Below are 12,839 nucleotides of genomic sequence, written 5' to 3' on the forward strand. Positions count from 1 at the left end.
AAATACCAGGAGTTGCAAAAAAAGTAATGCAGAAGTGTAAACTTGTAAATTTCCAGGTCCTGATAGACGTGTAATCATCTCACTTTGCCAGTGCTGAAAGCCTCAATAGAGGTATTTGATAATAGAGGTCAAGATCCTTCCTCTTTTGGGTTACATTTGTAAAACGACTAGAAGTATATTTACTTCCCCAAAATTCTTACTGAAAAATCTTTTTTTAGTGAATGCAGTTTAGCAAAACCTAATATGCCTTGAGAAACTTGTATCAGCAAAGCTTTTCATGAGAATATTGCACTGATGTGGAAAGCATCATTTTGATGCTCTCACTGAAATTCTGTCTTCCGAGTTAACTTTTAAACTCAATAAAATTATTTTATTGTCTGTACAATGACACTTCAATAGACATTCTCTCTACTTCCAGATTGATTTCTGAGATAGAAATTCAATTTCACAGCTTGTGCCATTGAAAGGTCTCTTGTTGCTTTTCTTTCCCTGGACCCTGAGAGCCATGCACAGCTTCTTGAACCTGACTGCAGGAAGGCCAGGCTTAAGATATTGTCTTTTCTAATGAAGAATGCTTTGAAATCTACACTATGTGTGAACAAATGCTGCTGCAGCTAATGGAAAAAAAGGAATGAATTTTACACTGGGAAGGACAAATATTTCACGAGCTTACATCAGCATCATTCCAGCGATGTGTTTCTGACCACAGACCCATGAAACACTGATAGTTTGTTTCTCAGTGCCTTGTTGCTATATGTTTTCAAGTAGTACAAGGGGAATTTCATGAAGAGGAAGATTGAGAAGGAATAGTCACCCATGGCTGCACAGTCATTTGTAGCTGGAGCACGTGAAAGGCAGGATCCATCAGGGCTGTCATATCACAAATATTTTCTATGGCAGCCTTGTTGCCTTAAATTTCTGTCCTTTTCCCAAATCCCTGTTTTCCAGTTCCTATATCCCATCTGAGAACTGACCTCAGTTATAAATAATAGCAAAAAGTAAAAATTAATAAATTACATTAAAAATTTTTGAGAAAAATGATTATGGTGAAATAATAAATGGCAACATCTGTAACACACATCTGGTGTGAAGGAAAGTGGCATGCAGGGTTGGGGATGGGAAAGGGACAGGTCCTCTTTGCTCTATCCACTCTGCTGGGATGAAGTTAGTTCTTCTCATTGTGGACAGGAAACAGATCCTTGGCAGTAGGATTGAGGACTAGAGCAAATCAACCCTCACACTGACTTCTACCACTGGGATACGGTGCAGCATGGGGAAACGAAGGACTTCCAACCTCTCTGTACCATCCGATGCAACTCGATCAAGTTGTAGATGTCCTTCTTCTTTGCAAGGGAGTTGGACTAAATGACCTTTAATGTTCCCTTCCGATTTAAATCATTCTAAGGTTCTATGATTTTCTTTACAGAAAGCTTATACAAACAGCACGACTCCTCCAGAGTCAGGCTGTAGGGAGTTGGAAGGCTTAAAAGAAAAATGTGCCTTGAAGGGGCTGGATTTCTCTCTCCTTGCTCCAAACCTCATGTCTCAGCAAGTTAAATGACATCTTAAAGGGCTCTGACAGTCAGAAATTACCATCGAGCAAGACAAGATGTCTTCCAAGAGTTGTACCCAGCGATGTAGGTCCTCTCTTGAGAGACCCAACGTCCCAAGATTGATTCGGGATAAATTTTATTATCGGGTGCTTCATGATATCCTTCAAATGAAGGTCCCATTGGTTGGGTATTTTGCTATTGCCTCTTGCAAAATCAAAAGAAAAATCACCCCCAGATGTAACAGCTCTCACTCTACATTTTCCTTCTGTTGAGATCAAATAGAATAAGGTTTCCAGTGATCAAACTTTGGGAAAGATGGATTCTGGGAACTTGTCTAACATATCAACCAGCAGGAACAACTGTTTCAGACAGACTCTCTCAGAGGCAGGATATCTCCATACCAGGACTGAGGTTGCTCACAGTACCTTTTTTTGACATCATGCAATTTATATTCCTCAGCCATAGCGTTACAAGAACATCTCCCTAGCCTGCAGCTTCATTTTCTGCTCACAGCTACCCCAGCACTTTAATTGTCCCATAAATCTGGTGGAAAGGATTTGATGCAGAGAGCTGTTAAAATGCCAAATGTCTTGAGCACTGCAACTAATGAATGGCTCCCAATGATTCGTGTTTCAATCTATATGCAAATGTGCCCTTTGGTTGGCTTGTGCTGGACTTCTCATTGCTGAATTACAGCTACCTAGGGAAGCCTCATACTCATAGATCAGACAGATACAAGGCATAAATGGGAGAAGACTTAAATTATTCAGTGTTTATGAGAAAGAGAATCCAAACAGTGGGCTTACATTTTGCTTTTTATAATAACATGATTATAGATCAGCCCTGAGAAAACCTACAATAAGGCTTGTTTTCTACTCTGCCCCTTCTTGCTATCAGAACATATAGCATAATGAATCACATGGAGATGCAAAGCTGAATACTTATTATCTGATATCAGCCTGGGCCAGAACAATGTGTGTCAGCTTCAGGTGAAAACAGTGCTCACAGAGCCCAGCTGGGAGATGTTTCTGAATGGACTGAGAGATTTCAAACTCTTCTCTCTTCTATTCTTACTCCCAGGAAGGAAAAACATCTCCTGGAGCGTCGCTGTGGATGCTGTCGATCACAAAATCTATTCTTGCTCATTAATGAACTGCACAAATCTCTTTCATCTGCAGCACTGTGTGCAATTCTGGTGTTAGGAAAAAGAAATTAAACTGGGGCAGGTGCAGAAAGGGCTGCTACTGTCACAAGAGGAATGGGGATTTTGTTTTATGAGTTTAAAATAAAGGTTTTAGAGGATTTCAGTCAATATCAAGGCTGGGAGGGAAAGTGACTGCTTGCTAAATAAACACTGTAGAAATGGCAAGGAGGAGAAAGAGAAATTTTAGCCAAAAGCCTAGGCTGGCATAGGAAAAGGTGACTGTTAGGAGCCACAAATACCTTTGGAAAACACAAATATGAACATATAAAGGACAGTGTTGTTCATGTTGGACTTATTTTGGGAGGTTTAAAGCTGAAATGATGTTGGGTGTGGATGCAAGCTTGGATTGCAAACTTGTAGAATCATAGAAGCACAAAATCATTTGAGTTGGAAGGGACCATTAAAGATCATCTAGTCCAGCTTCTCTGCAGTCAACAGGGATGCTTCCTGGGCTGTCACATGGTTCTCTTCTCTGTCACTCTCCCATTGCTGTCGCCTCATGCCCCAAGCTGCTCTAGATTCATTGCATCACACTCCAGTCCTAGAAAGGGATCTCCCATTCTATCTTCTTGAGCCTAGCAAGGTCCTTGTCTTCCCTCCAGGGACTTACACGTACACTGTTAGAAATTATCAAAGGAACATTGCTGCCCTCCTCACATTCACCAGACTGGAAATAGGGAAGATTCAAGAACCAGGATACAAAGAAAGCATCTGTCATTCTGCTCTGTTTCTTTCAAGCTGATTTTCAACGCTATCTAAATCATTACCATAAACTAATTCCACAATCAGATGGTGAATCCAAGCTGAACATATTCAAGCACTTAAATATTAATGCAAAGGGATCCTCACAGAGGCTTCTGTGGTGTTGACATTTCTGTTTTGCATGTTTAATACTCAGTCTTGTGTATTGTGCTGTAAGAATGCCAGAGGTGTATAGACTTTGCAGGGTGAAATGCTGCAGAGAAAAAGGAAGGTTTTGGCATTGCCCCCCAGAAACAACCTCACAAGAAGCACTGCTGAGCCAGACAAGCAGAGTTGAGGTTTTCCAACCAAGCTTTTGCTCCTACAGGACTCAAGATTAGTTGGAGACACCTTCATCTGCGTGCATTTCACCTCCATGTTAAACTAAACAAGAACTTTATAGCACTTAGATAGTGCTTGATCCCTCAGGGCCTTCACTTCTGGGTGAGCTTAGTTTATATTTACGTGGTTAACTTAGGTCTGTGTAGTTTCTTTTCATTCCTAATTCCACTTCTTTGTCTATAACCTCAAGAGTTGGTTGGCAGGCTTTTAACATTGGGAGAAATTCGTAAGATCAGCCATTCTTCTTGCGTGCACTGGAGATGATCTCATGCCAAGTCTAGTTCACAGAACATTGAACTTGGTCCTACAGGAAATCCTTTCACACTTTAATCCCTAGCAGATAAATGCTTTTGATTTGTTATAGAATCGAAGAATCATTTAAGTCGGAAAAGACCTCTGATATCCCCAAGCTCAACTCTTATCCATCCCCACCCATCCCCACTGACCACATCCCTCAGTGCCACGTCTCCGTGGTTCTTGAACACTTACAAGAACAGTGATTCCACCGCCTTCCGGGGCAGCCTGTGCCACTGCATTACCACTCTTTTTCCTCTAATATCTATCCTGAACCTCCTTTGGTGCAACTTAAGGCCATTTCTCTTGGTCTGCAGGAAATCTAGAGCACTGAGACACCGTAGCTATAAAAACATGTTATGTTACTGTTGTCCACACAAGCAAGAAGAGGGAGTTGGCACAAATGGCCATATTTCAAGTGACAGATCTTTTCTCTTTGCCATCAAAACAGTGATGAGCTTGGCAAACTCCGCTCATTGTGAAGTGGTGATGTGCCACTCTCCAGGCACTCTCCGCTATGCTCTCCTGGTCTCAGATCCAACTCTCAAAACATCACTGCTTTGAATAAAAGGCAGAACATGGAGAAACAAAACTACTGCTGTGCTGCCAAGCCAAATGAATTTGTCTGGCTGCCAAGGCAGGAATTTGGGAAGCTCGCCTTTTATTCCTTCCCCTTACTTTGTGCATGGAAATGAAGTTGTCATCAGTAATTTGCTAGTGACTAAAGGTGATAAGTTTGTTTCCCTGTGGGCCCCTGTTGGGGAACAATATTGTCTTTTCTTCTGAATTACTAAATGGAAAGCACAGAAAACAGGGTAGGAGCCCTGAGTGTTGCCTTCTCCTTGCTCAGTGCTGTTCACTGCCCTCCATGCTCAGCTGCACAGAGCCAACCTTGGAGATCTCCAGAAGCCCCTGGACACAGTGCTGGGTACCCTGCCCTGAGTGTCTCTGCTGGGACATAGTTAGAGCAGACAGAGCCAGAGGTGCCTTCAGCCTTGGTCATGTTGTGATTTTGTGAAAGTTTTCACAGGAAAAGTGTGGGAGGGAAGGATTGTAGGTATTCAAGAATTAAAAAAAAAAAAAGACAAAAAAAAAAAGCAGAGGGAAAATTGTCTGAGAAGTCATACTAATCAGGAATAGGAATAGCACAGATATATAACTTCAATCTTTGACTCAGAGTGAACCTTAAGATGGGGTAAACCATGTAAAGTTACCTCAAAACAATTGGGCAACCTTCCTGCATTTCAGTATGAAGGTCCTTGATCACCCCAACACGCTACAGAGAGATTTGCAAGAAATGTTCTATGTAAACATATGATATTTGTCAGCAAAAAAGCTGCTCAGCTCCAAAATATTGAGAATAGAATCATAGAATCATGGAATCATTAAGAATGGAAAAGATCACTTTGATCATCTAGTCCAAACCCAACCCATCCTCACCATGCTCACTAAACCATGCCCCCCAGTGCCACATCTCCGTGGTTCTGCAACACCCCCAGGGACAGGAACTCCACTTCCTTCTGTAAATGGAAGAGCTTTTTGAAAATCTCAGGTTGTTTGGAGGTTTAGTCTTTTCTTGTCTTGTAATTAAATGTTTTAATCTCAAAATACTGTATCAAGTGGTGTTGATAACTTTTAGGAGTTCACTAGTGGATTCCTTATATACTCTCAAAACCCTGTGCAGATGAACTGAGAAGTCTGAGCAGAAAATAAGAATCTGGTCTAAAAATGCCTATGGGAAGCTGAATAGGGAGGTGGTGGAGTCACTGTCCCTGAAGGTGTTCAAGAACCATGGAGATGTGGCACTGGGGGACATGGTTTAGTGGGCATGGTGGGGATTGGTTGATGGTTGGACTTGATCTTAGTAGCCCTTCCAACCTTAAAGACTGTATGATTCCACAATTCAAACTATGCCCAGATACAGGGAAAACTAGTTTGAAGTCCTAAATGATTTCTGAATCTACAGCTTAATGCATCAATTCTTTTTAAATATGATAACCCCTCCTTTTCTTGCACAGCCAAAGCAGCACTGCTACTTGAAATCAGTTCATGCAGTAAACACATTCTTCATGGCTGGCAAAAAGTTGGCTTACTCTTCTGCATATCCAGGACTCACGTGTAGCTCCTGGGCCATCCCAGATGAGAAAATAGAAGCAGAACACTTCGTGAGGTTAATCTGGACTACACACACAGAGCAATGATTTCCTCTAAGCCAATCAAGGATTAAGGCTAATGAGTATCCCTGCATCTTGTAACAGTCCTTTTAGAGAAATAGAATAGGATAAAAATAGCCTGATTCAACCCTTCCCCCCAAACAAGTCTTTTTAGTCCTTGGGATGATGGGGTAAATTTAGAAATGCTGAAGAGCGGAATGCTCCACTCACCTGTCGTAGGATGACCATGGTTCCTGAATAAACACATCAGCAATAACCAGGAATGGACCTAAAGAAAAAGAAATTTGTGGTTAATGGACTGACACCCCAACTCATAGACTCCAACTCAAGGACTGTCTCGACACTGGTGGGTCTGACCCAGTCCCTATATATGGAAGAGGGCTAGGAGCACTTAAACTGCCAGTGCTTTCATAATATTAATTCCAGACAGTGTGAGACAATCCTCTAATACATTCAGATTAATGCCTGCATGATGGTGAATGAGAAAGGGATAGAGGTTGCTTATGCAAGCAGTATTTTGTAAACTGAGTCCTAGAAAGTTGTCCAAAGATTAACTAGCAAACAGATTGAAGCTGACTTATTACATGTATCACCAAATCCCATGGAACAAGTTAATGCAAGTGAAGAAGGACAGCCCTATGCCTACTGATCACAAGGTTGGATAGGCTGAACAACTTTCAGCAAAACATTATTCAGGATGGGAAAGAAAAGACCTGGGGAGTGATGTCGCCTTGTGTTGCTTGCAGCATGGAATTGTTTGGCCTCTACGAGCAAAAATTGCCTACAAATAATTAAATTTCTGCAGCTTTTAATCTTTAAGCCATCCTTCTTGTATGACAATCAGTAATTGTTAAATTTATGATGTGGAACATTTTCCACTATAGTAAAAACTCTCATTCTTTAGCAAGTAGGCAAAAAGTCACGCTTTCTGAGAGGCTACAGCTCCCCTGACACACCGGGGATATGAAAGCTGACAGTCTTGAAGGACAAAAGACATTTGTCTTATGGTGACAGAATGGTCCAGACCGGTCACATAAAACCGAGTATTAAGCTTCAATCATAATTTTTATTTTTATGCATTCCCACTGTAAGGATAGCATTTCTTGGGGGGGATTGGAGAGGAGAGCAATGTCTTTCTACCTCTCCTCTATTAAGTGTTGTACTTAGAGACATGGTTTAGTGGGGAAATACTGGTGGTAGGTGGATGGTGTGACTAGATGATCTTGGAGGCCTTTTCCAACCTTGGTGATTCTACAATCTCCAGGTGAGACATACCAAAGAGACACGATATGGGACAGACTCGATCTTACAAAACATGAAGCGTTCATCTCCTGTGTCAACCTACTCAATACACATTCCTCACTGTAAGAAAAGCCCTCTCTCTACCAACAGGAGTTGCACTCATCCCATTCAGTAATGACCATGCAAAGTGGATTTTCTGTGGCTTCTCACCAGCAGTGGGACATAAATATTCCCATTCAAGCTGGTGAGATAGGATGGCATAGGAATAACTTCTTCAGGGACTGCAGACTAAACTGCAGTCTAATCATTCTCCTTTTCTTTACCACACAGCTTGCACCACTCCATTTTTACAGCGTAGATGTTTGAAGGCATATACCTATCCCACTGGAAAAATCAAGAGTCTGCCACCCTCAACATGTTAGTGAAAAGATCCAGTTGTTGAAACCAACTACATGATCCCTTTGCACTGCCTGTCTCCTTTCCCTGGAGAAGGAATTCATTCATAGAATGGCCTGGGTTGAAAAGGACCACAAAGATCACCCAGTTCCAACCCCCTGCTATGTGCAGGGTCACCAACCAGCAGACCAGGCTGCCCAGAGCCACATCCAGCCTGGCCTTGAATGCCTGCAGGGATGGGACATCCACAACCTCCTTGGGCAACCTGTTCCACTGCTTCACCACTCTCTGAGTGAAAAACTTCCTCCTAATATCTAACCTAAATCTCCCTTGTCTCAGTTTAAAACCATTCCCCCTTGTCCTATCGCTATCCACCCTTGTAAACAGGCATTGCCCCTCCTGTTTATAAGCTCCCTTCAAGTACTGGAAGGCTGCAGTGAGATCTCCCTAGAGCCTTCTCTTCTTCAAGCTAAACAAGCCCAGTTCCCTCAATTGGAAGGAAGAAGAGGGGGAGGATGGAAGAACAACCAAGACATCACTGTTCATCAGAGTTCAAAAAGAGAGGTCTCACCCAATGGAGAGGAGCTCATAAATATTCCAGTTATTAATTATTTGCATGTTAGTCAGCAAAGGGCCTCAGTCATCATGCCCCTTTGAATTTCTGTCTTGCAAAAACAATGAATGGGGGAATCTCTTTCACAGGATCAAGTCTCAGAACTGCTTCTTCAGTCATTGAACCTGCTGCTGCTGCTGAAGCAAAGCACTGTGCCATGGCTTGCCTGGCATTAAAACTGCACTGGGCATCCTGCTGAACAGGTGTTGTGCTAGGTTTAGAAGAGTGCTTATGTACTCAACAGGTCTTCAGTATTCAGAGCCTGTTGATTTTTCTTTTTCTTTTCTGAAGGTATAACCTTCATATCAATCCATCAAGCTTGCTTGTTCAGAGCTCCCTAAGCTCACTCACAGTACTGTTGCATGGGAGGCTGAATACAGAAGGTATCCATCTTTTCCCAGTAGGGAAAACCCCAAAAGGGAAAGGTAGAACATGAGGCAGACTGCACTCCTTGTTCTTCCCACAGGGATTGGTAAGAAGGATTGGGCTTGTCTGAGCACAGGGGAGATCAGCTGCCTGCTAATTCACAGGAGCCCCGATGGAATGAAGTGGCCATCTGGACCCTGCAGCCTTTGCTGGAACATCATTCCCATGCTTGGCTTCTACAATAAGCTTTACAGCTACTTTTGGTGTAGGAAATAATCTAGGTTAAACAAAACGCACCCACTATCTCTACCACATCAATTGCACATAAAACAAAGGAATGAAGACACCTCTTTGGAAAGTCTATTTTTTTTCCAAATGGTTCATTTTGCAGCTTTCTGGGCTAGTTGAACATCATCTGAAGTGATCCTCCACGGCAGGCAATGAAGTGAGATTAAAAGACCCTTTAAACTAGTTCTGTATGCATCAAGATGTGTGACATGGAACCATTTATGTCTCTTCCATGCTAGAACTCCACCACAATGATCTCCTCTATGACTTTCCTGCTAGTTATGAAGAGATCTCAAATGCAAGGGCAAGGGAAACCCAACAGAGCTTAACTAAGGAGGAACCTGGGCATAACTATTCTGTTACAATTGCCAAGAGGGTTGCTTTTATCATCTGTTTGGCATTTCTTCTCTCGTTGTTGATTGCTCAGGACCATAATCCAACCTCATGACTGGCCACGCTGCTTTGGGGATCTCTCCATGGCACTAATCCTGCAGAATATATGCTTATTAAGCATTGGTTAAGAGATATTCAGATGTATCATTCTAACAGTGCAAATTCTGTACCTTTCTTCTGAAGTCCCCCATCCCATATAATTTCCCATTTGCAGATGCAGTGAAGAAAATGAATAGTTGACTTAAGGGTTTCATTGACATTCAGTGGTGGCCGGTCTACCAGTCACCCAGCATGAAGTAAAGTCTAATTGTGGAGAATATCCCAGATTTGACTCACGTATTGTATCACCCTAACAGGACATAGAGATTTAATACACCAATGCTGTCTGCACACTGCTTCTTTCACCTCCTGCCCTCCAGCAAGGGATCTGAGAACAATTAAAGATTTTGCAATCTATTCTACTCTTCATTTGAGAAACAATGAATAAAAAGGTTAGACTTACGTCCTTAGTGACAAGTGCCTTAGTCCTTATGAAAATCAGGATTCTGATTGTCAAGAGAATCAGTGGCTCTTGAAAGAAATTAAAGTCGCAAAGACATCAGTTGTTGGGAACTCTAAGCATTGTATGACACTGAGCAGAGAGGAAGAAGGTAATGCCACTATATGCCACTCCTGCTCTTTGTCCTACTGAAATTCGGATGCTCGAGAGGCTATGACAATTTGTGTTATGCATTCTTCACTAGAACTAAGGCCTTGAGGTCTTCTGATCATGAAACTGAATGTAGAGCCATCCACCTTCTTCTTGGCTAACAAGTGTCTTCTATGCTATCTTGGTCTAAACATCTCAACAAAGACAATCCACCACTTCTCAAGGTAATTACCTCCAAAGATCCTTACTGTTTAAAATGAAATATCTTCTCTTCATCCATGCCTGGGAAACTTTTCCCAAGAAGTATACATCCTTGCTTTGATGACATGGCATGCCCTCTCCATTGTATGACTGGTGTCTGTTGATATGTAAGAGGTTCAGCATATGGTCTCTGCTCCCTATGAAGGCATTCACATCAATTCTCACTCTGCTGTTCAGTGAACTGAACACTTAGCCTCTCATAATAGGAACTCCAGACTGCCTGCCATGGTTTCTGAGCATAATTTGGGGAAATCTTAGATACTACTGATCTCCTGCCATCCAGTGCTTGTCTCTCTGGGCTTTAACCTCCAATCTTGCTTTCTTTTCTGCACAAAGGGTCAGTTCTCCAATCTGCTCGGATGTGCCTCCAAAATTATGAAGGTAATCTGTCCAGGATCCACTGAGAAGTGGCAACATAAGTTCAATCCCCATCTCAGTTAAGAAGGTCCAAAACACTGAGTCTTGTCAGGTGCCTACTTTAGTTACTGGGATGATGCTTAACTATGAGAATTTCCTCTGTCTGGGCTATGGATCGATGTGTTCATGGTAATGACCATCCAGTTACAACTTCCTCTCCCATGGCACAAATAATGTCATGCTCAGAGAGACTCACAGGCGCTCCCTGGGTGAGCAAACAGAAGGAGGTAAAACCTCTCTCGTGATGGGGCTGTAGGACACAGTGAGCACTCCCTGGCCAGCAAACCACCTGCCACGTGCTGAGAAAGTTCCCTTGTTTACATCTTAATTGCCGCCTCCGCATGAATGGATCACCTGAGGTCATGCTGGCAGGTGACATGAGGAATGCGAGGAAACTGTCACCTCAGGAAGGGAGGTCACAGCACCAGTAAGGTGCAGATGCCAACACCCTTCTCACGTGGGCAATACATCCACAACACAGACTGTCTGCCTGGGAATTGATTACCACAGTGCGTGTTCTATTGAAAAAACCCTGATCCAAGTTCACTGAAAGGCAAAAAAAAAAAGATCAAATCCAGACACCTTTCCCACACTCTTTTCATAGAATCATAGAATCATTTCAGTTGAAAAGGACCTTTAAAGGTCTTCTAGTCCAAGTATCCCACAATGAACAGGGACATCTACAGCTAGAAAGATCTTGAGTGACTACAAGGTTTTAGTGAACATAGTAAAGCTGATATTGGGAGGCAAAGAAATAGCTATATTCAGACTCATTTTGTTGGAAAGAATTACCTCACTTTCACCTCTCTTTCAGCTCTGCATGGAAAATGGGGAAAAACAGAGAGGTTCAGGTAGAGCTGCAAGATTTGTGAAGGTTAGGACACCTCATGAAGACCTGGGTCCTTGGAAAGGCATTGTTGCCTCTCTAGTCATCAGTGTAACACGATGAGACTAAAGAACAGCCTGCAAGAGCGGTTTCAGGGACATACAGAATTTTCTCTATCTGCACCTACAGCATTCAGCCTTGCAGTGATGAGAACCACAGGATTAGCTGCTAATTAGATCTGGGGGTGCTCCTATTGAGCTTGTCTTTCTGGTGAGTGGATGATGTTCCTAGGGAAGACCTTACTGGTCTTTTTTTTTTACAAAAAAAAAGTCATCCCACAGAGAGGTCTAATCTGGGATCTCCAATTTCAGGAATTGCCAGCTATTCAAAGTATAAATATCCTCTCTACGTAGAACAGATTCCTAATCAGTTAGACAAATACTAAAGGGAGAAAGGACTGCAGACACCAAGGCAGACTATGGCAGTAAAGTAGCCTGGGGTGGGTGTAGAATGATGCATTAGATGCAGGTTGATTTGTGTTTCAGTTCTCTTTTTTATATTTCTGCAAGTAGCTCAAGGAAGAAAGTGAAAAGCTTATGCATGCTGCAGTCTGTCATTCTGTGAGTGCAACTGAAACCCAGGGAAATGGCTCTGGTAAGTGAAACCACCAGTAAATAGAGGGTAATCTACTCAACGTGAATGACAGAAAGGTTTCAGTGGCTGGGCAGTAGGTAGAGTTTCCAGCCCAAGACTTTAGCACCCCAAACCAGGATTTTCAGTCCTTGGGCAGAACTGAAAGCTTCTGAATATATGGCTTTGCTCAGAATAGATGAGCAGTTAGACCAACAAAACCTGGACAGTCTGGAAAGTTGGATGGAGAGGAACCTGATGAGGTTCAAAGAGAGAAAGTGCTGAGTTCTACACCTGGGGAGGAATAACCATCAGTACAGGTCAGGGGCTGACATGCTGGAAATGACCTCTGCAGAGAAGGACCTGGTGTCTTGGTGGACAACTGCTGCCATGAGCCAGTAGTGTGCCCTTGTGGCCAAGAAGGCCAATGAGTGCATTTAGAGTGCATTT

At 42.6% G+C, this 12,839-nt stretch overlaps 1 protein-coding gene across 1 annotated transcript in view; it reads right to left on the reverse strand.

The window, feature by feature from the left end:
- Positions 1–12,839, reverse strand: part of MYO7A (myosin VIIA) — a 97,389-nt gene that overhangs the window by 73,499 nt on the left and 11,051 nt on the right. Inside the window, exon 2 of the mRNA XM_019612314.3 lies at positions 6,519–6,576. Coding sequence (XP_019467859.2) covers positions 6,519–6,536 — 18 coding nt within the window. The 5' untranslated portion in view covers positions 6,537–6,576. The remainder of the gene's footprint in view (positions 1–6,518; positions 6,577–12,839) is intronic.

Source organism: Meleagris gallopavo, chromosome 1, assembly GCF_905368555.1.
Source record: "Meleagris gallopavo chromosome 1, MGAL_WU_HG_1.1, whole genome shotgun sequence".
NCBI lineage: Eukaryota > Metazoa > Chordata > Aves > Galliformes > Phasianidae > Meleagris > Meleagris gallopavo.